Source organism: Cervus elaphus, chromosome 4 (assembly GCF_910594005.1).
Source record: "Cervus elaphus chromosome 4, mCerEla1.1, whole genome shotgun sequence".
In the NCBI taxonomy this organism is placed as follows: domain Eukaryota; kingdom Metazoa; phylum Chordata; class Mammalia; order Artiodactyla; family Cervidae; genus Cervus; species Cervus elaphus.
The window spans coordinates 12,302,791-12,327,225 of NC_057818.1; the positions used below are offsets into that span (position 1 = coordinate 12,302,791).

The 24,435-nt window shown below is 50.3% G+C and overlaps 1 protein-coding gene across 2 annotated transcripts in view; it reads left to right on the forward strand.

Moving 5' to 3' along the window:
- Positions 1–24,435, forward strand: part of ATP2C2 (ATPase secretory pathway Ca2+ transporting 2) — a 74,835-nt gene that overhangs the window by 43,988 nt on the left and 6,412 nt on the right. For both annotated transcript variants that reach the window (XM_043898184.1, XM_043898182.1), the window contains exons 11-23: positions 2,797–2,863; positions 12,392–12,516; positions 12,665–12,762; positions 13,372–13,473; positions 14,282–14,371; positions 16,552–16,653; positions 18,448–18,604; positions 20,047–20,217; positions 21,506–21,603; positions 21,698–21,748; positions 23,052–23,218; positions 23,640–23,708; positions 23,783–23,899. In XM_043898184.1, the coding sequence (XP_043754119.1) occupies positions 2,797–2,863; positions 12,392–12,516; positions 12,665–12,762; positions 13,372–13,473; positions 14,282–14,371; positions 16,552–16,653; positions 18,448–18,604; positions 20,047–20,217; positions 21,506–21,603; positions 21,698–21,748; positions 23,052–23,218; positions 23,640–23,708; positions 23,783–23,899 (1,414 nt within the window). The remainder of the gene's footprint in view (positions 1–2,796; positions 2,864–12,391; positions 12,517–12,664; positions 12,763–13,371; positions 13,474–14,281; positions 14,372–16,551; positions 16,654–18,447; positions 18,605–20,046; positions 20,218–21,505; positions 21,604–21,697; positions 21,749–23,051; positions 23,219–23,639; positions 23,709–23,782; positions 23,900–24,435) is intronic.

The following is a 24,435-nucleotide window of genomic DNA, read 5'->3' on the forward strand; positions in this document are numbered from 1 at the left end:
TCCATGGGATTTTCCAAGCAAGAGTACTGGAGTGGGTTGCCATTTAGCAAAGTATTAAGAGGATACACTCTGAAGTTGGATCTCTCAATTCTGTTGTGCTGGAGATAGACCTGCCTGCCCTTCCTCCCTGGCCACCCCTTCCCCTCTCTAGTTTCTAGTCTCCTTTCCAAGTGTCAGTTTTGGATGTTGTACTCAGAGTTTGTTCAGTCAGTAGGTTTCTTGTTTTTGAGTAGCTCTATGTCCTCTTCCCTCCTTTCTGCCCTAGTCTGCCCTGGAGCAGTTTCATGGGAAGTGGGTTTTATCTTAGCCTGCCAAGTCTTATCATAGCCAGAGGGGCTCTGTGCTTGTGAGAGGATTTGGAGGCTGTGCTCAGGCATGGTGGGGGAGGACTGTGATAGATTAGTGATGTCTGTCATGGAGGGAGAGCGGCTCTATGTCACCACTCACCTGCCCTCCTCGGGGTTACACTGATCAGACGTCTGGGACAGGGTGGATGGATGCCTACATGCCTCTGGCTGCCCAGAGGGCCCTTTTACTCTCTAGAGCAGGGGGTGGAAACTCTGACTCCCAGGCCAAATTGGGTTCACCACGTGTTTTTGTGTGGCTCACAAGCCAAGGCTTTTTTTTACATTTTAAATGACTGGAAAAAAATCAGAAGAAGAGAACATCTTCTGACATTAACGTTATATGAAAATCAAATTTCAATGTTCACAAATAACTGTTTTATTGGCACACAGCCAAACCCATTCATATAGTATCTATAGCCACTTGCACACTGCAATGGCCAAGTTGAGTTTCAACAGACCATATGGCTCATAAAGTGAGTACTGTTTTCTACCCAACCTGTTAGAGGAAAAGCTGTCTGCCACCTGCTCTAGACCCTGGGGTTGCCAGAAGGAGAATGGGCTGTAATAATAGCCCCCAGAGAAACTACCAAGTAGGTGTGCTTCAAGACAGATTGTCAAATAGATGCTCTTAGCAGGCCTTTCCACAAGATTAAATCTGTTTCAAAAAATGTTCTAAGTCAGAGGCCCTGCAGGGTTACTGCCTTGTATAAGCCATTATTCCTCACGTTAACTTAGAACTTAAATTGGCATGTCCATGGCCAGGCCTGTGATAACCGCTCAGATGTTTTTTCTTTTTAATAAATATTTCAAGAATTGCTCTGGCAGAGTGGGAGTTGTGAACCCTTAGAAAGGCCTAGGGATGCTGGGAAAGAGTGGTGTGCTGGTAAAGGCTTAACAGCCGGCTCCAGGGGAAAGTGGTGTTTGTCACCTCTGTGGTCTCAGTGCTCACAGTATCCTATTTCTAGACACCGGTGGAAAATTACCGAACCTGAATTTGGGAAGAAATAAGCACATTTGGCTTTTGTAAGGCCCCCACCCTCCTACTGTGGCAGGGCCCAGGATGGGGGCAGGTCCTGTGGGTTGGGCTCTGCCCCTATTTTTAATAAAACTTCCCCCCGAATCTTTCTAGGTTCATTTGGGTTCCTGCTAAGATTTTGACTGCTGAGTTCTGTTGCTAATCAAAGTATGAAAAAATAAAAATAAAAAATGAAACCCCAATAAATCAGATCTTATGACCTCTCTACCCCCAACACACACGTACCCACACACATGCAGACACACACACACCACTACTGCCCAGCAGAAAGCTCACCCTGGCTCTGCTTTCCCTGCAAAACACAGCTGATGCTCTTCGGCAAGTCCCCCAGGACGTGTCACGGGCAACTCCTCTCACCTCCTACTTCCGCCTCGCCTGTCTTGTAACTGTGGCCGCAGCAGTTCATGACTTGGTGTTACTGTGGGCCAGGAGCCATGCTGAGATCTCCAAGTGCATTGTTACATCTTAAATCCTAAAACAAGCCCTTGAGGAAGATGTGGTCATTTCCCCCACTTTACAGATGAGCAAACTGAGGCCATGCCTGGCGGACCCTGAACTTTTCCCCATTGCCAGAACGTCTCAGGGCTTTCATAGGCCCCAGCATGAGTCATCCACTTCTTTACCTGGAGGCGCCATCTCTGACTGTCCACATACCCCATGTCTAACACAGCATCTGGTGTTTAAATACTGGGTCAACAATTGATGAAAGAGAAAAATGGGATAAGGGATGTCTTTAATCACAAAAATGCAGAATAAAGTCAGTTAAGAGAGAGCAGCTCATGAGTCCATCAGGGGAGCGGCTGTCATTGGTCACATCAGACACCTCGGGGCAAGTCCTAGGAACATACAGCCTGTGGGAAACTTCTGAAATAGCACAGAAATGTTGCAAACAACCCCAGATAAACTGGGTGACTGTTTCTTTCTTTTACTTGAACTGACTTGATCCTTTCCTGAAAAAGGAAAACCACCCTCTTTCGTAAGCAGGAGAGTTTCTTCCTTAAAAATGGGAGAGGTGAAAAGTGTTTGAAGTTATTCATAATTGTCCTGTGTCTGTATTCCCGTAAATACTATGAAAGATTGGAATGCCTTCAGATGTTGAAGAACGTACTTGTTTGTGTGTGTGGATGGGTGTGTGCATGCGTGTGTAAACATTTTGTTGCTGTTGTTCAGTCGGTAAGTCACATCTGACTCTTTGCGACCCCATGGGCTGCAGCACACCAGGCTTCCCTGTCCATTATCTCCCAGAGTTTGCTCAAATTTCATGTCCATTGAGTCAGTGATGCTGTCTAACCATCCCATCCTCTGCCGTCCTCTTCTCCTTAAGCCTGTACATATACATACATGTGTGTGTGTGTATATAAACATACGTGTGTGTGTATATGTACTTATGTGTGTGTTTCCATCTCCTCCCAGGCCTGATCATGTTCACTGGCTGGCTGCAAGGGAAACACCTGCTCAGCATGTTCACCATCGGGGTCAGGTAAGGGTGCTGGGCCATCGCCCCTCATCTGTGCAACAAGAGAAGGTGGGGAGTTAGGAGGGCAAGAACGGTGTGGGGCAGATGCAGCCCCTCCCCTCCAGGCCTCAGTCTCCCTGCAATGCATTGTCTGGTGGGTGGGGGTGTCCAACAAACGTCAGAAAAAGGAATGACAGCTCCTCGTCCTTGTCCCCCTGAGCCATGAGTTTATGTCTTCCTGGCTAAATGCGGACTCCAGAGCCAGCCTTCAATCCTTTCCAGCATCAGGATCTTTTCAAATGAGTGGAAGGATTGAAGGCGGGAGGAGGAGGGGACGACAGAGGATGAGATAGTTGGATGGCATCACCAACTCAATGGACGTGAGTTTGAGTAAACTCCAGGAGTTGGTGGACAGGGAGGCCTGGCGTGCTGCAGTCCATGGGGTCACAAAGAGTCAGACACGACTGAGCAACTGAACTGAACTGAACTGAGAGCCAGCCTGCCCAGTTTAGTTTCTGCCTTTGCCACTTGCTGGCTTCCTTGGTGGCTCAGACAGTGAAGAATCTGCCTACAAAGCAGTAGACCCAGGTTTGATCCCTAGTTGGGAAGATCCCCTGAAGAAGGGAATGGCTAGCCACTCCAGTATTCTTGCCTGGGAAATCCCATGGACAGAGGAGCTTGGTGGGCTACAGCCCATGGGGTCACAAAGAGTTGGACACGGCTGAGCGACCAACACTTTGCCACTTGCTAGCTGGGTCACCCCAGGCAAGCGTCTTCACTTTCTGGTTCTCTGTGTCCTCCTCTGTAAATGGGGGTGATATCAACCCTCCTGGGGGTGCGGTGAGGATGCCCTGGTGCCCCTTGCAGGTGCCTGCAGCCAGACTGAGCACAAGGTGGGTGCGTGTTCTAATTAGCGTTTGGAACTTGGCCCTTGGTTTACGGAGGCGGCTGCAGGAGAGGACAGAAGACATGTAGCCCAGGCCACACAGCTGACGGCAGAGAGCGGAATTGGGGTCTGCACTTTAAGCCTGGGGAACCTGCCTTCCCCGACCTGGCAATGCTCATAAGCGACCATCCCACCCCAGGTTCCACTGGAGGAGCAGAGGCAGGCAGGGGGAGGTGGGTTCCATGAAGTTGCCACAGCTTTTCCATGGTTGCTTGGGGACACAGGCTTGTCCCAGCAGAGGGGCAACTGGTGATCTGGGATGTGAAGGAGCCACTTCAGGCCCTTCTTGGTTTCCACAGGGTGGAACCCCCACCTTGTGTTGTCTATAAGATGGTTCAGGTGATATGTTGTTCAGTCTCTCAGTTGTGTCTAACTCTTTGCAACCCCATGGACAGCAGCACACCAGGCTCCCCTGTCCTTCACTATTTCCCATTGTTTGTTCAAACTCATGTCCACGGAGTTGCTGATGCCATCCAACCATCTCATCCTCTGTCTCCCCTTCTCCTCCTGCCCTCAGTCTCTCCCAGCATCAGGGTCTTTTCCAGTGAGTCAGCTCTTCGCATCAGGTAGCCTAAGTATTAGAGCTTCAGCATCAGTCCTTCCAATGAATATTCAGGGTTGATTTCCTTTAGGATTGACTGGTTTGATCTCCTTGATCTCCAAGGTACTCTCAAGAGTCTTCTCCAACACCACAGTTCAAAAGTATCAAGTCTTCAGCACTCAAGCTTCCTTATGGTCCACCTGTCACATCCATACATGACTACTGGAAAAAAAACATAGCTTTGATTATACAGACCTTTGTCAGCAAAGTGATGTCTCTACTTCTTAATATGCTATCTAGGCTTATCATAGCTTTTCTTCCAAGGAGCAAGTGTCTTTTAATTTCGTGGCTGCAGTCACTGTCTTCAGTGATTTTGGAGCCCAAGAAAGTAAAATTTGTCACTGTTTCCATTTTTTCACCCATCTATTTGCCATGAAGTAATGGGACCAGATGGCGTGATCTTCATTTTTTGAATGTTGAGTTTTAAGCCAACTTTTTCACTCTCCTCTTTCACCTTCATTAAGAGGCTCTTTAGTTCCTCTTGGCTTTCTGCCATTAGGGTGGTGTCATTTGCATATCTGAGGTTATTGATATTTCTCCTGGCAGTCTTGATTCCAGCTTGTGTTTCATCCAGCTTGGCATTTTGCAAGATGTACTCTGCACATAGGTTAAATAAGCAGAGTGACAATATATGGTCTTGACATACTCCTTTTCCAATTTCGTACCAACCCGTTCCATATCTGATTGTACCTGTTGCTTCTTGATCTGCATGCAGGTTTCTCAGGAGGCAGGTAAGGTGGATCTGGTATTCCCATCTCCTTAAGAATTTTCCACTGTTTGTTGTGATCCACACAATCAAAGGCTTTAGCATAGTCAATGAAGCAGAAGTAGATGTTTTCCTGGAATTCTTTTGCTTTTTCAATGATCCAGCAGATATTGGCAATTTGACCTCTGGTTCCTCTGCCTTTTCTAAATCCAGCTTATACATCTGGAAGTTCTTGGTTCGTGTACTTCTAAAGTCTAGCTTGAAGGATTTTGGGAATTACCTTGCTAGCATGTGAAATGAGTGCAATTGTGCGATAGTCTGAACATTCTTTGGCATTGCCCTTTGGGTTTGGAATGAAATCCAATATATATACCTTTTCCAGTCCCATGGCCACTGCTGAGTTTTCCAAATTTGCTGGCATATTGAGTACATCAGTTTAACATCATCATCTTTTAGGGTTTGAAATAGCTCAGCTGAAATTCCATCACCTCCACTAACTTTGTTCAGAGTGATGCTTCCTAAGGCCCACTTGACTTCACACTCCAGGATGTCTGGCTCTAGGTGAGTGATCACACCATCATGGTTATCTGAGTCATTAAGACCTTTTTTGTACAGTTCTTCTTCTTGCCACCTTGTCTTAATATCTTCTGCTTCTGTTAGGTCTATACCATTTCTGTCCTTTATTGTGCCTATCTTTGCATGAAATGTTCCTTTGGTATCTCTAATTTCCTTGAAGAGATCTCTAATCTTTGCCATTCTGTTGTTTTCCTCTATTTCTTTGCTTTGTTCACTTAAGAAGGCTTTCTTATCTTTCTTTGCTATTCTTTGGAACTCTGCATTCAGATGGATATATCTTTCCTTTTCTCCTTTGCCTTTCACTTCTCTTCTTTTCTCAACTATTTGTAGGGCCTTCTCAGACAACCATTTTGCCTTCTTGCATTTCTTATTCTTGGGAATGGTTTTGATCCACCTCCTATACAATGTTGCAACCCTCTTTCCATAGTTCTTCAGGTATTATGTCTACCAGGTCTAATCCCTTGAATCTATTTGACCCCAACAGTTATGGAGTTCTCTTCCACTGTATAATCATAAGGGTTCTGATTTAGGTCAAACCTGAATGGCCTAGTGGTTTTCCCTGCTTTCTTCAAATTGAGTGAATTTAGCAATGAGGAGTTCATGATCTGAGGCACAGTCAGCTCCTGGTCCTGTTTTTGCTGATTGTATAGAGCTTCTCCATCTTCAGCAAAGAATATAATCAATCTGATTCCAGTACTGACCATCTGGTGATGTCCATGTGTAGAGTCGTCTTTCGTGTTGTTGGAAGAGGGTGTTTGCTATGATCAGTGCATTTTCTTGGCAAAACTGTTAGCCTTTGCTCTGCTTCATTTTGTACGCCAAGGCCAAACTTGCTTGTTACTCCAGGTATCTCTTGAGTTTCTGCTTATGCATTCCAGTCCCCTGTGAGGAAAAGGACATCTTTTTTTTGTTTTTTTGGTGTTAGTTCTAGAAGATCTTGTAGGTCTTCACAGAACCATGCAACTTCCACTTCTTTAGCATTAGTTTTGGGGGCATAGACCTGGATTACTGTGATATTGAATGGTTTGCCCTGGAATTGAACCAAGGTCTTTCTGTCATTTTTGAGATTGCCACCCATGTACTTCATTTTGGACTCTGTGGTTGACTATGAGGGCTACTCCATGTCTACTAAGGGATTCTTGCCCACAGTAGTAGATATAATGGTTATCTGAATTAATTTGCCCATTCTTGTCCATTCGGTCACTGATTCTTAAAATGTTGATGTTCATTCTTGCCATCTCCTGTTTGACCACTTCCAAAGGTGATATGTGGGAAATTATTTTAATATTTATCAAATATTTAATGTTGGTGAGCAAAAATTTATACTTAGTACATCAAACCCATGATGGAAACAAACTTAGATGCTCATCAATTAATGGACAGATAAGCAACACGCAGTGGATTATTATTCAGCCACAAAACAGAGTGAAGCACTGCATTTGATACAGGGTGGTTGCCATAGAAACATGAGGCTAAGAGGAAGGTGAATGTATGGCGCTTGCTGTCATGTCTGACTCTTTGTGACCCCATGGACTATAGCCCGCCAGGCTCTTCTGTCCGTGGGATTTTTCATGCTAGAATACTGGAGTCGGTTGCCATTTCCTCCTCCAAGGGATCTTTCTGACCCAAGGATTGAACCCCCATCTCCTCATTGGCAGGCAGATTCGTTAGTACTGATCTACCTGAGAAGCCCTAAGAGCAGGATACCAGACACAAATGGCCACATGCTATGACTCTGTTTTTATGAAGTGAAGTGAAAGTCAAACACTGGAGTGGGTAGTGGGTAGCCTTTCCCTTCTCCAGGGGATCCAACCCAGGTCTCCCACACTGCAGGTGGATTCTTTACCAGCTGAGCCACAAGGGAAGCCCAAGAAGACCGGAGTGGGTAGCCTATCCCTTCTCCAGGGGATCTTCCTGACCCAGGAATCAAACTGGGGTCTCCTGCATTGCAGGCAGATTCTTTACCCACTGAGCTATCAGGGAAGCCCAAGAATAATGGAGTGAATAGTCTATCCCTTCTTCAGCAGATCTTCCTGACCCAGGAATTGAACCGGGGTCTCCTGCATTGCAAGTGGATTCTTTACCAACTGAACTATCAGGGAAGCCCTTTGTTTTTATGAAATGCCCCAAATAGGTAAATCCATACAGACAGAAAAAGTGCCTGCCAGGAGATGAGGTCAGGAAATAGAGAGGGACCACAACAGTTATGGGGGTTCTTTAGAGGGTGATTAAGAGGTTCTAAAAGTGATTATGGTGATGGTTATACAACTCTGAATATACTAAAAACCATTGGATTGTATACTTTAGAAGGGCGAGTTTTATGATATGTGAATTACATCTTAAAGAAAACAGCAGGTAATTAAGAAAGTTGTTATTACAAGGATCCTTGGAGCCTTTCTAATTTATACAAAAAAAGGAAACTGTTTGCAAACAGCTGAGTTGGAACTGCCATTATAGTAAATGACAGTGACGCCCCTCCCAGTGGATGGGGCGTCCAGTGTGAGGTGTGGAGGCCGTGGGGTGCCGGCCAGTGTAGGCAAGAGAACCTTGCATTGGGGGCGGAATGCACACGTCTCTGGTACTTGGTCAAGTCCATCTGTGTATAAATGAGTGGACACCATTACCTGGCAGTTAGCAGCAGGAAGAGATTCAGGTATGGGTCTTTTAACATTCCAAATGCCTCTTTTTAAATCATGGAGCACTGTGTGCATTGAGAGGCAGGCAGGCAAAGTCCACCTGTGGGCAGGTGTGTGTCCTATTACAGAAGTATTCAATGATGATTTTCTTATTTTTTGAGGGTTTTTTTTTTAGGGTTTTTTTCTTTAAGTACTTATTTTTAATTTATTTGGCTGCACTGGGGCTGCGTTGCAGCATGTGGGATCTTTAGTTGTACCACGTGGGATCTAGGTCCCTGACCAGGGATAGAACCCAGTTCCCTTGCACTGGGAGCATGGAGTCTTAGCCACTGGACCAGCAGGGAAGTCCCCCAAGGTGTTCTTTTGAACAGACAAAGTCACGATCTCAAGTTGACTAGGGTGGCCTGACTGTCTCCTGAGCTATGTGTGCCCTGAATGGTATAAAGGCAAACAGAACCCAGAGCTTTCGGTGGCCGTTTTTCCTGGTGTCGGTGTCTGAATGTTGAGTCCACTCGGTGAGTCGGTTCTAGAATCTTCAGGAACGTGAAGGGGGCACAGCCAGGGTCGAGGAGGGGTGGGGCTCTGGAGGAACACGTGGCCTTGTTCATCATGGACCACTCCACGGGGCAGGTCTCCATTTCACAGATGGAGAAGCTGAAGCTTAGGCCAGCACACTTGCCCAGTTACAGGATTCCGGGAGTGGAGGAGACAGACTGCCAACCCCGTGCATTCTGCTCCAAAGCCAGGGTCCCGGTCAGTGGCCCCGGCCACCACCCGGGCAGGACAGGGACTCTACTCCTGCCCCCTGCTTCCTGTGGTCCTGGCAGCTGGCTTGTTGACTTGCCCTGTGCAAGTTTGTTGAACAACTGTTTACTGTGTACTTGCCTTGTCCAGTGCTGCTGGAGCTGGACCTTGGAGTCTGCAGGCTGGCAGGGAAAGTAAACGTGAACAATTTAAATGAATGTTAGCAAAATAGTCACAACTTCTGATCAGTACTGCGAAGAAGACAGCTGAGAGAGGGATTAAATGGGGAGATCAGAAGGGGTGTCCCCAGAAAAGGCGGCTGAAGAAGGTTTCTCTGAGGAGTTGAAGCTGGAGCGATGCGGACCGGCTGGGGGTGGGAAGGGCGGGCGTTCAGACAGGGGAAGGGCAGGGCAGAAGTGAGGAGGGAGCAAGCCTGGCTCATCCGTGGAACCCAGAAGGAGGTGGAGCTGGCTGGGGGATGAGACCGGATGGGGTCGGGGTGGGGGGTCACTTGGGGGCTGATCACATGGAACTTCATGGGCGCCATTTCCTCCAGAGCCTGATCACATCCTCAGAACCCTTCACCAGGCCATCTCTGCTCTTCTTTGGAGCGGGGAGGTGGTGGGAGGCGTGAACCCCAGCGTGTTCCGAGGTGCGGGAGGAGGGAGCAGGGGAGTGGGCTGCTGGCCTCGCTGTGGACGGTGGAGTTGGAGGCGAGGGCAGGGCTTCCCAGAAGAGGAGGATGCTGTAGAGCTGGGGGCCTTGGACTTGAGCGTAACTAACCTCACCACGTGAGGGTCCCTGGGAGAGCTTGTCCCAAACAGATTGCAGGGACTGTGACTCAGGCTAGGGGGTGGGGAGGATGGGAGACCCTGAATTCCTAACATGCTATTTCCTGGGAATACGGATGCTGTTGGTTCAGGAAGCATCAGTCTGAGAAGTGAGGCTGTGGCTACAACCACCCTAGCTGGGACTCCGGCAAGAAGTGGGGCCGGGGAGGAGGCTAGGTGCTGGAAAAGGGGCTTAGGTGACTAGGTCTTTCAGAGGCTGGGGTGGGGGCAGAGGGTGAGCCTCAGCCATGAGGGGCTCCCAGAATAAGCAGAGCCTTCAGACCATGATGAATGAGAACCTCCTCCATGTGAGGATGCGTCCCGACTCATGTCATCAACCTTGGAAAGTTCCATGAGCCAAAAAGACTGTTAAATAGTTCCAGGTCTGTAAGAGAATAGGCTCCTGTGTCCACCCCAACCCCACCTCCCCAGGGTGATTTGTTTTTTAATATTTATTTATTTATTTAGCTGTACCAAGTCTTAGTTCCCTGACCAGGGATCGAACCCAGGACTCTAGCATGGGGAGTGTGGAGTCTTAGCCACTGGACCACTAGGGAAGTCGCTCCCCAAGGTTATTTCTGATTTCTGGTCTTAACAGCTCCTTTCACTCCATTCATCACACTCTATCTCCGGTAAACTCTAAAGAAAACCAGCTCTTTTTGTTTCACTTGTGACTTGGGAAAAATGAGGCCTCTTCGGTTTTGTTTTGAATACTTATTTCTTTATTAGGCTGTGCCAGCTCTCCTAGCTGCAGCATGTGAACTCTTAGCTGCAGCTTGTGAGATTTAGTTCTCCGATCAGGGACCAAACCTGGGACCCCTGCATTGGGAGCCCCGAGTCTCAGCCACTGGACCCATGGGATGAGGACTGGCAGGGCAGAGGTATGGAGGAGGGGGCGAGGGAAGTCCCAAGACTCTTCAGTTTTTAGCAGAAGTGAAATCACTCAGGATCTCTCAATCGTAAGGTAGAAATGGCAAGATAGCCAGCGTGCAAGAGAGTCTCCAAAATAAATAACCTGAGAATCATCCTTTTAAAAACTTCCCTCTGCGGCAAGGGACCTTCAGTATGAGCCAAGGTCCACTTGCTTTTCCTGATCTAACCTAATCTTTATTAGTTTGCCAATTAATTTTTTTATTATGACGAAAGTACCCAGACACACACAATGTCCTTCCCATGCCATGTAAGAGGGAAGGGCCCGCAATAACCCTTCGCAAATGTTTGCTTAGCTGGTCTTGTCAGCCCATGCCATAAAGCCAAGGAAGCCTTCTTGCTGTCACCATAGAAACCAGGCACAGTCTCTTGACCAAACCTTCACCTTGGTTTATATAACTTACCCCTGAATGCGTCTTTGTCTCCGGGTAAAAGGTCACCATTCATATACCATATTTCTTCGCTTCTAAGAGGCACACTCTTGTTCACTTTTTACCTTCTCTGTAGTCAGACTGCTTCTCACAAGTGAGGTGATAAGACAGCACTGTGTCGTTGGTTAATGGGCAGTATTTTTCCTTTCTTTAGTGATGCACAAGATAATGGTGCCCTTTCTAATCAACAGCGCCTCAGATTTGATGAAATATTGTAGCCGTGTGTGGCTTTGGTTGGATGGACATCATCAGCCAGGCTTTCTGGTTATGAAACACCTGTGTAGAGCGCTCAGTATGTGAGAGGCCAGGGTGTGTCTGGGCTCTTGCACTTGCCATGTATTCACTCATGCCTGTGTGTTCAGCAAATATTTACTGACTACCTGCAGGCCTCTGCTGTGCAAAGAGTGAGCCCCGTTGGGGTGTGGTGTGGTGACGCTCACTGCACAGCTCTGCAGTCTGCCTCCCCTCCAGCCTCCCCCATCGGTCTGAGGTCACTGGCAGGACAACACTGCCCATAGGAAGCGGGTTCTGTGCTGTTCCAGTGAAGATTCCCAAGGAGGAGCTCATTGGTTCAACTTGAGTCACATGCTCTCCTCTAATCCAATCAGCTGTGGAGGGCAGGGCCACGTGGTACAGAAAGAGTGAGGAGGGGGTCCTAAGGAAGTGAGCAGACACCAAAACAACCTGCTAAGCTAGGCAAAGGCATTGCTGTGTTATGTCATCTCCCCCAATTTTCATTTCCTTGTCTGGTTTTCTCACAGAAACTGTCTAAACCATTAACCCAGGGACTTTCTGAACCCAAAAAGTCCACTTATTGTGTGATTCTGGAAATTTCTTTCAAGGGTCCAAGACTTTTATAATAGCAACAATTTAAATGTGAAAGTACTTAAACAGGCAAAATGTTGGACAGACTAATTCACACTAAAGTGTGGATGAATGATAGAAGAATAGGGTTTTGCAGGGGGAAAGCTCAGAGCAGTGGACACTGAAGAAGGAGGCAGGTGGATCATGGGATTGGGAGCAGAGAATAGGACAGAGAGGTGGAGAAACCACAGGTGAGCTTCACCGGGTAAACACGTGGTCAACGCCAGTTGGGATTCACATCACATTAAGTGAGTGTTAAAGGTGACCCGTCTGGCCTTTTCCATCCAGCCTGGCTGTGGCCGCCATCCCCGAGGGTCTGCCCATCGTCGTCACGGTTACGCTGGTCCTGGGAGTGCTGCGCATGGCCCGGAAGCGAGTCATTGTGAAGAAGCTGCCGATCGTGGAGACCTTAGGTAAGGAGCTCCCGCTGGTTGAATTATTACAAATTGGACTGAACGTGCTTCTTGGTGCAATGATAATTTAACCTGGGTGTTTCGTAAGGCTGAAAGTTGATGGTGAAGACTTCTCTCTCCCATCAACTCTGACACCTTCCTGGGCCAGGTTGCTGCAACGTCATCTGTTCCGATAAGACGGGGACTCTGACTGCCAACGAAATGACTGTCACCCAACTCGTAACATCCGATGGGCTCCATGCCGAGGTGAGTCCATATGAATTCATTAGGTTCGAGACCAAGGAGTGCCCTGCCAGACCTTTATCTTCTCAGAGAAAGCACACAAAGTCTTCCAGAAAACAATAAGGAAGACATAAATGTGGGTTATTGGACAGTTTCCTTGCCATTAATACAAATAGCAAGAACATGAGTGATGGAAGGCAGCTACCCTCTGGCTGGCATGATGCTACACCCTAGTGGTTTGCACATTGTCCGTGGTTCCTTTCGCATGCCAACCACTGAGTAATTGCAACTCAGATTGCATGGGCTGCAAAGGCTAAAACATTTGCTGTCTGGCTCTATAAAAACAAGCTTGTTCACCCCATTCTAGAACATAAGCAGTCTTATATGCTACTACTTGGTTTTCACAGCCATAGTTTTTACTGACTGCAAGACGCCCTGTTGCGATACTGAAGTGCACTGGGTATCTGATGAATACTTAGTTCTGCAGGGGACACAGTCATGCTTGAAGCCTTGCTCGTGGTGGGACCATGTCCTCAAGGGTGGACCCTCCGCCCCAGAAAAGAGATACGGGTCAGCCAGGGGAGTGTCTCCTTGCCTCCCAGGGACACCCCTTTCTGCGGCGTTGCCCTGCAGGTCAGCGGAGTTGGCTACAACGGCAATGGGACTGTCTGCCTTTTACCCTCCAAGGAAGTCATTAAGCAGTTTTCCAACGTCTCGGTGGGGAAATTAGTGGAGGTAAGCGTCAACCGTGCCACCGTGGAAATAAACACGCATCTTAAACAGAGCTGATGAGGATTCAGTCTGAAGAAAGAGACAGCAGTTAGACCAACTGGTTCTTGGGGACAACTGGGCCACTCTCCAGGGGTCAGGTTATTGAAACGGCTCAGATAGAGATGGAGAGGTGGGAGGTCAGGGAAGAACTGGGAGCCCCTGCTAGCTCCCTCCCCTCACACCCCCTGTATTCCCCCCCATGTTCTTTCCTTAGCTGTTTCTACTGCTTTTTCAGTTGTTATTTTAAATTGAGCTATGGATCACCTGCCACAGAATTCACTGCTTCAGAGAGTACAGTTCAGTGGGTGGCAGTGTGTCTGCAAGGTGGTCACCACAGTCTGATCCCAGGACCCTTCGTCACCCCGATCAGAAGGCCCGTGCCCCGTCAGCGGGGACTCGCATCCCCCCACACGCGTGGCCCCCAGTCTGCCTGCCTTCCCACTCTCAGTCCTCAGGATGGCTTTGTGACAGCCAGCATTCAGCTGAGTCAGTAAATTATTGGTTTGGCCTAAAAGTACGTTCAAATGTAATGGAAAAACCTGAACAAACATTCTGGTCAACCCAGTGTTTACTGTATGACTTTTGCAGAGTGGAGACTCTGGCACATTTTGAAGAGTAAATTTGTCCCTCCCTTCCAGCCCAGCCGAGCCCTGAAAATGGGTCAAGCCTTCAGGGCTGGACCTTTCCACATGCCTGAGTGCACCCGGGACCCCGACGGGTGCAGCTCCAAATACTAACAAACGACCTTCAGAAACCCCTCCCCACCTTGCAGGCCGGCTGCGTCGCCAACAACGCCATCATCAGAAAAAATGCCGTGATGGGGCAGCCAACGGAGGGCGCCTTGGTGGCCCTGGCAATGAAGGTAGGAGGTCTGTGCTGTCTGCGTGGGCAGTCCTTTCACTGGGAGCTGGATTAGTAGCGGGATTAAAGGTCCTATCTGAGTGAGGCAGGTTCTCACATGGCCATGTCATCTTCCTTAAAGGACACCAATCATACTGGAATCGGCTCCCCCAATGACCTCATCTTAACATTGTCACATCTGCAAAGACCTTATTTCCACATCAGAACCCATCACAGGCCCTGAGGAGTTAGACCTTCAATGGGTCTTTAGGGACACACGTAACCTATGACACCCTCTTCAGTTGAGTTCAATCACTCAGTCGTGTCCGACCCTTTGCGACCTCATGGACTGCAGCATGCCAGGCCTCCCTGTCCATCACCAACTCCCGGAGTTTATTGAAACTCATATCCATTGAGTTGGTGATGCCATCCAAGCATCTCATCCTCTTTTGTCCTTCTTCTCCTGCTTTCAATCTTTCCCAGCATCAGGGTCTTTTCAAATGTCAGTTCTTTGCATCAGGTGGCCAAAGTATTGGAGTTTCAGCTGCAGCATCAGCCCTTCCAATGAATATTCAGGACTGATTTCCTTTAGGATGGACTGGTTGGATCTCCTTGCAGTCCAAGAGACTCTCAAGAGTCTTCTCCAACACCACAGTTCAAAAGCATCAAATCTTCGGCACTTAGCTTTCTTTATGGTCCAACTCTCACATCCATACATGACTACTGGAAAAACCATAGCTTTGACTAGATGGACCTTTGTCAGCAAAGTAATGTCTCTGCTTTTTAATATGCTGTCTAGGTTGATCATAACTTTTCTTCCAAGGAGCGTCTTTTAATTTCATGGCTGCAGTCATCATCTGCAGTGATTTTGGAGCCCCCAAAAATAAAGTCTCTCACTGTTTCCATTGTTTCCCCATCTATTTGCCATGAAGTGATAGGACCATATGCCATGATCGTAATTTTTTGAATGTTGAGCTTTAAGCCAACTTTTTCACTTTCTTCTTTCACTTTCATCAAGAGGCTCTTTAGTTCCTCTTCACTTTCTGCCGTAAGGGTGGTATCATCTGCATATCTGAGGTTATTGATATGTCTCCCAGAAATCTTGATCCCAGCTTATGTTTCATCCAGCCCAGCATTTCTCATGATGTGCTCTGCATATAAGTTAAATAAGCACCCTCTTAGGAGCCTTTTTAGGTGTTTTTTCCCTAATCACTCCCTCCATAAGATTTTTTTTTTTTTTAACATGGACCATTTTTGAAGTCTTCATTGAATTTGCTACAATATTGCTTCTGTTTTATGTTTTGGTTTTTTGGCCTCGAGGTATGTGAGTTCTTGGCTCCCCCATCAGAGGTGGAACCCACACCCCCTTCTTTGAAAGGTGAAGTCGTAACCACTGAGCCACCGGGGAGGTTCCCGCCACCCTTCCCCGGTGGCTCAGACAGTAAAGAGTCTGCCTGCAGCGTGGGAGACCCGGGTTCCATCCCTGGGTCAGGAAGAGCCCCTGGAGGAGGGCAGGGCAGCCCACTCCAGTACTCTTGGCTGGAGAACCCCATGGACAGAGGAGCCTGGCGGGCTGCGGTCCATGGGGTTGCAAAGAGTCGGACACGATTGAATGGCTAACACAGGCAGGTGTAGAGGTATTTAATATCACAGATGTACTATATGTCTGTTCCTATACTGTATGTGTTTTCTTCTGTGCTTTATACATAAAAGGACTAGGTTTTCTCACCCCCTAAGGACCCATTTTCACCCCTTGAGTGGGCAGTGGGATGCATTACGGTTGGTTTACATCTGGGGAAGTGGAGGCTCAGATCTGTCCAGGAACTGGCCTGAAAGGCATCGAAGATCGATTGAATGTCAGGCCTGGCAGGGACCCCCGGGGTGACCACCAGCACCCACTCCCAGAGGCTCCTTCTGCCACCTCTTCAAGTCTGAAACATTCCTCCTGGCAGAAACCCCACAGGTTCCAGCCATGAGCACACCATCCAGCTCTGCCCCTGGGACGAAAGAGAGATTTTTTTTCCCTGGTGGGATGTTTGAAAGCAAATGACCTTTCAGCAAATGGCCTTTCTCTGAGAGCTAAATGCTTGGATTTCTCATCTGCCCGAGGTGGTTTGAATAATGAATAATTTAAATGGACCGAGCTTTGCATAGAGATTGGTTTAGGATGACTCACCAAAAACATCCCATTTATTACCCCAGATGGACTTAGGAGATATTAAAGATTCATACGTACGAAAGAAAGAGATCCCATTCAGTTCGGAGCAGAAGTGGATGGCAGTTCAATGCAGCTCCAAGAATGAGGTGAGGTTGCCTCTCTGCCCCCTTCCAGCCCCTCCCCCCACCCCAGCAAAGCAAAATGCAGAGGCCAGGAGATGAGTTTCAAGTTCCCAGCTGCTTCTATGACATCCAAAGATGTGAAAATACAGTTGGTGGTGATGAAAGCTCTGATTATCTTGGGGCTGCTTTTGAGATTGTCATCTGAATCTTTGGTCTTCAACGTGGGGTCCCAGGCCAGCAGCAGCATCTCCTTGGAATTTGTTCGAAATGCAGATCCTCAGGCTGTACCCCAGAGTCACTGAATGAGATATTCCAGGGGTGGAATCCAGTTGTCTGTGTTTGCTGGGGATTCTGATGCAAGTTCTCATATGAAACTCAGTGGCCTGCAGTACAGTGACTGAGTAATTACTGCCACAGTGACTAAAGGTTCCTACTGATGACGCTGACCCCGTTGCTAACTTGGGATCCTTTAGTCACATTCCTGTCGTGCTGGGTTCTTTACACATAAGAGCTCATGTAACTGTTGCAATGGGGGAATGATCCTTGGTCCTTAAGGGGGATCCGGGATGCACCCCCTAGTGTCCACCATAGACAGATGACCTCACACGTATGTGCACATGTATATTCTAAGCCACCAAGGGGAATATGTACCAACCTCTTACCAGCTATCCCTGGGTGGGACAGCCCACCCTATCTTCCCCCTCTTCTTTTTAAAAAAAATTTTCTGTGGCTTTTCAGATCTTCTACTGAAAGAAAAAACTTTTCTTTCTCTTTAAAAAGATTTTTATTGCCTTCCACCTTTTTCTCCAAACTTTCTGGTCTTGCTGGAACCCGTCACGTCTTGTCTATGCTGAGATTTTCCGTCTCATTCACAGTGGCGGACAGCTCGGCCAGCTTTTCCCAAGTCTTTGCCATGAGTGGACGGGTATAATACAGATTCCTGGTGCTTAAGAGATGTTCTGGGCTTTTTTCAATGTTGTAATACCTTCAAATCTTATTGTCCCCCAAAGGCAATGATAATATATTTTCATTGAAAAAAAAATGACAGAAATGTGACTTAAAATGTGGAACCTTCTGATAATCCTGCCCCTTTTCTCTCTCTGCCCACCCCCCATTCCTACTATGCCCCTCAGCAGCAGTCAGAGATAGAGCCTTTCAGAGTCTACAGGTGCAGGTAGCAACACGTGGGGTGGTAGTTTCTAAAGAAGGGCATGCTGTGTATAGTGTGTGTGATTTGTTCTTTTCCCTTAAATGATGTCTTGGACAGCTTTCCGTATCAGTGCATACAAGTTCCTTCACTGTCTACCATGAGCTAGTGGGCGCTGTGCTAGGGCTGGGGGTCATACTGACAAGGCACCTGCCGCCTGGAGCTTACAGCCTAGGGAGACGGAGCTTAAGAGATACAGCAGAAAAGGTCAGCTGCTCGTTTGGGTTCATCCTCATAAGCCAAGTTCATGGTGGCTCCCTCGCTCGGAAGTCTCTCTGAATTGGACACCTAGGAGTCAGTCACACATGTAAAAGCTGGGATATGACCAGTTCATGAAACACGTGGATGCTCTGAGCAACATTGACCAGGAGCCCTCATGCAGGGGGCGGCTGTCCGGGTCACAGGTCAGTCCTCTCTGGGCTGCGTGTGGTTCCATCACGTGGATTTCCTGTAACTTCTCTTTCCAGTGGGGTCATTTATCCCAGACCATCATCGTTAACTGAAACAGATCAATGACCCCACTGTGAACACCTCTGAGTGGATGAGGTAATGGTCACCAGGAGCTGAAGCAGGCAGTGACCGCTGATGTTTTTCCCTCTGTATTTTCCAAGGAGCGGGAAGATATGTACTTCATGAAGGGGGCTTTTGAGGAGGTGATTCGTTACTGCACCACGTACAACCACGGGGGCATCCCCCTGCCGCTGACGCCCCAGCAGCGAGCCTTCTGCCAGCAGGAGGAGAAGAAGATGGGATCCCTGGGCCTGCGAGGTCAGTGGCTGTGTTCCCAGCCCCACGCTGTCTGCACATGACACTGACTTCTCGAGTGTAGTAATGCAGGGCCCCTGGTCAACACAGTAATGATCAGAGGGGCATCAGGTGGGGTGCTGATGGGGGCAGAGCCAGGGTGAGCCCTCCTGGGCAGATGAAACATAGGCTGCCCCCCACATCCTAGCCGCCAGATGACACCCGTTAACCCAGATGTACCTCATGTGTGCAAGGAGAGGTCCTGTTTTCTAAGACACATGAATGGGCCGCCCCAGAAACGATTTTCCTGATTGGTCATCTTGCTCATGGCTTGCTGTCAGGAAAAGCCAAGGTTCTTGTAAGTGAACAGACATTTCATTTCTTGGCCATTTCCAGCTTGCTGCACCAGAGCCAACGCCTTCCCTGATGGGCTGAACATTAAACCTTTCACTTCCTGCTGTCATGTGCCAGCCTGCCTGTTATCAAAGAAAGTGTCTAAAACACTCTGGAACATGTGTACTCCCTCAGGGGAAACTGAGCAGCATTGGCTTGCTATATTGGTTTCAACTGCCTTAGTTTTTCCTTGCAGGGGGCAGGAATTATAAATTGCTAGTAGCTCGCTGACAAGTGTTGAAGGTGAGGATATGGCAGATCGCTGGGACAGAGCTTAGCAGGGCAGGTAGGAAGGGAGGCATGGCACCCGAATCACACGCCCCCTGCATCTGGCACATGCCCCCTGCATCTCCAGCACACGCCCCCTACATCCCCTGCACATGCCCCCAGCATCACTGGCACACACCCCCAGCATCACTGGTACACGCCCACCTGCATCTCCAGCACACCCCCGCTACATCCCCCGCACATGCCCCCAGCATCACTGGTACACGCCCATCAGCATCTCCCCCACAGTTTGATGACCGAGGGGGTTACAGTTGAAACTTCTTGGCCACAGCCCCCGTCCAGTATCAGTAAGGTGACTCAGTAAGGTCAGTTCTCACCACACCCTCCTCAGAGCATCGCTCCCGAGCCGGGCCTGGCTTCGGTGCTGCTGAACCACGGTCTTCTCGCCTGTCTTCCTCCTGCACACTTTTCGCGACCTTGGTAGCTGCCACCACAAGTCTGCCGGCAGTGACCGAGAAGGGCAGAGCAATGAGAGACAGCAGGCTCTCGGAAACGTCCCGTGTGTCAGCCCACAGATGTTCTGGCCACCCACCTTGGGCTGGGGCTGGGACAACACTGCCGGTGGACAGGGTCCCCTTGCTCATGGGGCACGTTGTCGCTGGCCCTGCTCTCCATCATGGCTGAGCCGTCAAGAGCCGCTGCCCTGCATGGGCCTGAGGACTACTGGGAATATCTTCCCTTCCTGCTGTGGCCCAGGAACTTAGCGCCCCAGCCCCTCGCGGATGGGGTGGGGCCGGGGCCGACTGGGGATCAAAATCTCCTGAACCTTCCTGTTGTGTCCACAGTGCTAGCCCTGGCCTCCGGGCCTGAGCTGGGGAAGCTGACATTTCTGGGTCTCATCGGAATCATCGACCCTCCCAGGGCTGGCGTGAAGGAAGCGGTCCAGGTTCTCTCGGAGTCGGGCTTGTCCGTGAAAATGATAACGGGAGATGCTCTGGAGACGGCCTTGGCAATAGGTACCCGGGGGGAGAGGGGGAGGGTACGGGTGACCCGTACTGCTGCTGCTGCTGCTAAGTCACTTCAGTTGTGTCCGACTCTGTGCGACCCCATAGACGGCAGCCCACCACGCTCTGCCGTCCCTGGGATTCTCCAGGCAAGAACACTGGAGTGGGTTGCCATTTCCTTCTCCAATGCATGAAAGTGAAAACTGAAAGTGAAGTCGCTTAGTCGTGTCTGACTCTCTGCGATCCCATGGACTGCAGCCCATGAGGCTCCTCCATCCATGGGATTTTCGAGGCAAGAGTACTGGAGTGGGGTGCCATTGCCTTCTCCAGTACGGGTCACTGCCACTGCTTACGCCTGAGGGTCCTGGTCAGCAGAGTTCATGCCCACCTTCCACGTGCTAAGGAGAGATTTCTGAGGTTCAAGGACCCACATCCCACCGCCCGAGTGGGTGTTTGTCCCTCAAACGTTGGCAGGTTCTCCCAAAGAGGGAAAGACCCCGTGCGTCCTGAGAAGCTTGTGTGTGCTCGGGCTGTCCGTCCACCCACGATGACGCATCTGCACGGGCCGCATCGCTGCCAGCGCACACCCAGTCTGCCCTGTGCCCTTAGCAAACCTGTGAGCCACTCTGACCCTCAGGCTCTGCCTCGGCAGAGGACCACCCCCTCCTCCTCCTATGTGTCTGTTACTGCTGCGCGGGGTGTCGCACCTTGGTTCTCTTCCCCCTCTTGTCTTGAGGCAGCCTCACACTGGGGGAAGATCCCAGACTCTGGAATCAGACAGAAAGAACCACGGCAGGTCCAGTCTTAGCACGTCCCTGCCCTGTGACCTTGGGAAGACCACCTCCCTCTCAGTTTCCTCATCTCTAAAGTGGGGATCATAAGGCCTTTGTTGCCAGTTTGTTCTGAGGATGGAATTAAGGTCACATGCCATAGCGGGCGGGCTCCCCAGGTGGCACCAGGGGTAAAGAATCAGCCTGCAGTGCAGGGATGCAAGAGACGCAGGTTCGATCCCTGGGTCGGGAACATCCCCTGGAGAAGGGAATGGCAACCCACTCCGGTATTCCTGCCTGGAAAATCCCATGGACAGAGCCTGGCGGGCTGCAGTCCACGGGGCCGCAGGGTCGGACACGACTGAGCACACACACCACAGCAGGTGCTCTCCAGATGGAGCGGCGGTGGTTTTGTCCTTGTTTCTCCCAGTGGCCGAGGCAGGGCCCGATGTCAGGCAGGTGCAGTGAGGGCCGAGGGCAGGGACCACGGTCTCAGGCCCTCAGAAGGGACGGTCCCCTCCCCACTCCAGGAAGGAACATCAGTCTGTGCAACGGGAAGCTGAGCGCCATGTCCGGGGAAGAGGTGGAAAATGCCGAGCAGAGCGAGCTGGCCGAGCGCGTCGGGAAGGTGGGGTCCCCCCGGGGCTCGCCGGCAGGGCACGGGGTGCGGGGCTGCCATGTCCTCAGCGCTGACGCTCTGTCCCCCCCGTCTCCGGCTCCAGGTGTCTGTCTTCTACAGGACCAGCCCAAAGCACAAACTCAAAATCATCAAGGTCAGTCGTGTGCCTCTTCTGGTCCCTCGGGGCACAGCTCGCGGGAGTGGCGGCTCTGCTCACGGGTGGCCCAGCGGGGGCCCCAGGGCAGCTGCCCCGGCCCTGGGGAGAGAACTGGGGGGGCCCCGTGCCGCGTCCACCAAAGGCAGGGAGTGGGAACGGGGTGGTGCAAAGGGAGGAACGCAGCGGCCAGCCTTGGCTAGCTGCTGCTGCTTGGCGTATCCCTGTATTGGTGTATTAACTCCAGGCCTTAGTTTCCTCATCTGTAAACTGGGGAGAATGTGAGCTATGCCAGCTAATTCACAGGCAGAGGAGGAGAGGGTGAAACGAAGCCGGGCCCAGGAAGCCTTTGGCAGCTGCCTGGCGCGCAGCGGTGCCCAGGAGAGAGCTGGTGCGACAGTGCATCATAAACAAGAGGGCTAGAGTGAGACTCCTGCAGATGCCTGCTTTTCCTGCACACAGATGCTTTGAAAAGTTGCTCTTTAATGCTTGTGTTTTTCTCTTCTGTGTTACTTGGGGTGTTTTTAGTTCTACAGAGTGAATCTCTGTGCCAGTCATTCTTCAAAGAAAATATTAATACCTATTGAGCATGACATGGATTCACGGGGGCAAGCTGATTATTCTTTGTTGATGGTTGTCAACTGAAAGAAAACAAAAAAGCACCCTCTGAGTTTCGAGTTAAGTTTTACTTGAGGCAGAATGAGGACGATAGCCCAGAGACAGCATCTCGGGTAGCGCTGAGGAACCACCCCAAAGCGGGGAGGACAGATGGAGGGACTCTGTGACACCAGAGATGCGACTCTGGTGACGTGCTGACAAGCACACGTTTTAGCGGGGGCCTGCTGCTAGTCACGAGGAGCAGATGGCTCTGTTGATGACTTTTTAGCGCTTTTCTGGATATGAAAGGATGTAAGAATCGAGGCTGTTAACATCCGCTCCTGAAAATAGCTAGCCTGTTCTGTGGGTTTCTCCCTCATTCCCCATCTCCACCCTGAGCAGCTTTCGGGAGGTGTGGAAGGTCAGCGGCTGCAGTGGCCAGTGACTTCATCCTTGTAGAAGCAGGTGGCCAGACAGTTTTTGTTGTTGGCACTGTCCCCTCTGTGGTCTTAGTTTAGGGCTCACCACAGCCCTGAAAAGGAGGGGCTGTGATCCCACTTCGCAGATGGAAAAGCTGAGGCTGAGAGGGTCACAGCTCGCCTGGTGCCCTGGCTGTGGTGCGGTGGGAGACCAGGAGCAACAGGGAAAAAGGGTCTGGAAGGCAGGTGCTCAGGCTGCAGGCCCCCCGGGGCTCCTCTTTCCGAAGGCTCTGCAGGAGACGGGGGCGATCGTGGCCATGACTGGGGATGGGGTGAACGACGCGGTCGCCCTGAAGTCAGCAGACATCGGCATCGCCATGGGGCAGACGGGGACAGACGTCAGCAAGGAGGCCGCCAGCATGATCCTGGTGGACGACGACTTCTCGGCTGTCATGTAAGCCGCCCTTCAGGTGGCTCCTTAGTCACAGAAATGCCTGGGGCGGCGGCCCCCTGCTCTGCTGTGGCAGATGTACACAGTGTCCCCAGGCCCACCCACCACGGAAAGCAGGGTCAGGGGCCCCTTCTCCTTGGTGAACACTTTGGGAGTCTTGGGTGAGGGCTGGGGTCCTGGGGCTCAGACAAGAGAATAATCTATGTGCAGTCTTCAGACAGAAGGGTGATTGTGGCTCGGGGACCTGTCCCCAGGGGCTGGTGACACCTGTTAGGACATCCCCCTCCTCTACTATTCCCGAGAATGCCAGCAAGGAGAAATGTTACCACTTGTGACACCATCACTTCCTTTAGCAACTGACGGAGCTGGCTGACTCTTCCCACCCTGCTGTCTTTCTCAGTAAACGCTTTCTCCTCTCTTGCAGGAACGCAGTGGAGGAAGGCAAGGGGATTTTTCATAACATCAAGAACTTTGTCCGCTTTCAGCTGAGCACGTAAGTCCAGGCCGGCACCCCCTACCGGCCGGGTCCGGGAGCAGCTGGTGACCGGCCGTGTGTGTGCCCTGCAGGAGTATCTCGGCCTTGAGCCTCATCACGCTGTCCACCGTGTGCAACCTGCCCAACCCCCTCAACGCCATGCAGATCCTGTGGATCAACATCATCATGGATGGGCCGCCGGCGCAGAGGTGAGGCAGCGGGCTGGCGGGGACATGCAGGGGGACATGACGAGCACGGGAAGAGGCATCCAGTGGGCTGGCCGGGCGATGGCAAACTCTCTGCCTCAAAGGCTCTCCCTGGGCTACCTGCATTCTGGTCACTGCCTCCAAGAAGTCCTCCCTGATTACTCTAGCAGCAGCCTCCTCCCTCCCAGCCACCTTACCCTGCTTTATTTTTGCCTAGAGGGGAAACTGTTTCATTGTTTATCTGATCATAATCCATCTCCACTCTAGGATGCAGCTTTGTGGGGGAAGGCTTTGTCCCTGCAGGGTCCTCGGCTCTGCAGTGGTGCTTGGCACACAGCAGGCGCTTAGGGAATTAGTGTTTGGATGGGTAAGGAGGGGATGTGAGGCCAGCAGAGGGACACAGGAGGCAGGATGGGCTCTGGGGGCAGGGAGGACCATGTGAGCACGCGAGGGGCTTGCCTGTGTCTGAGCACAGGGGAGGTGGGGCCGCTGAAGTGTTACTATTACTGATCTAATCATCGCCAGTGACAGCTTCACTC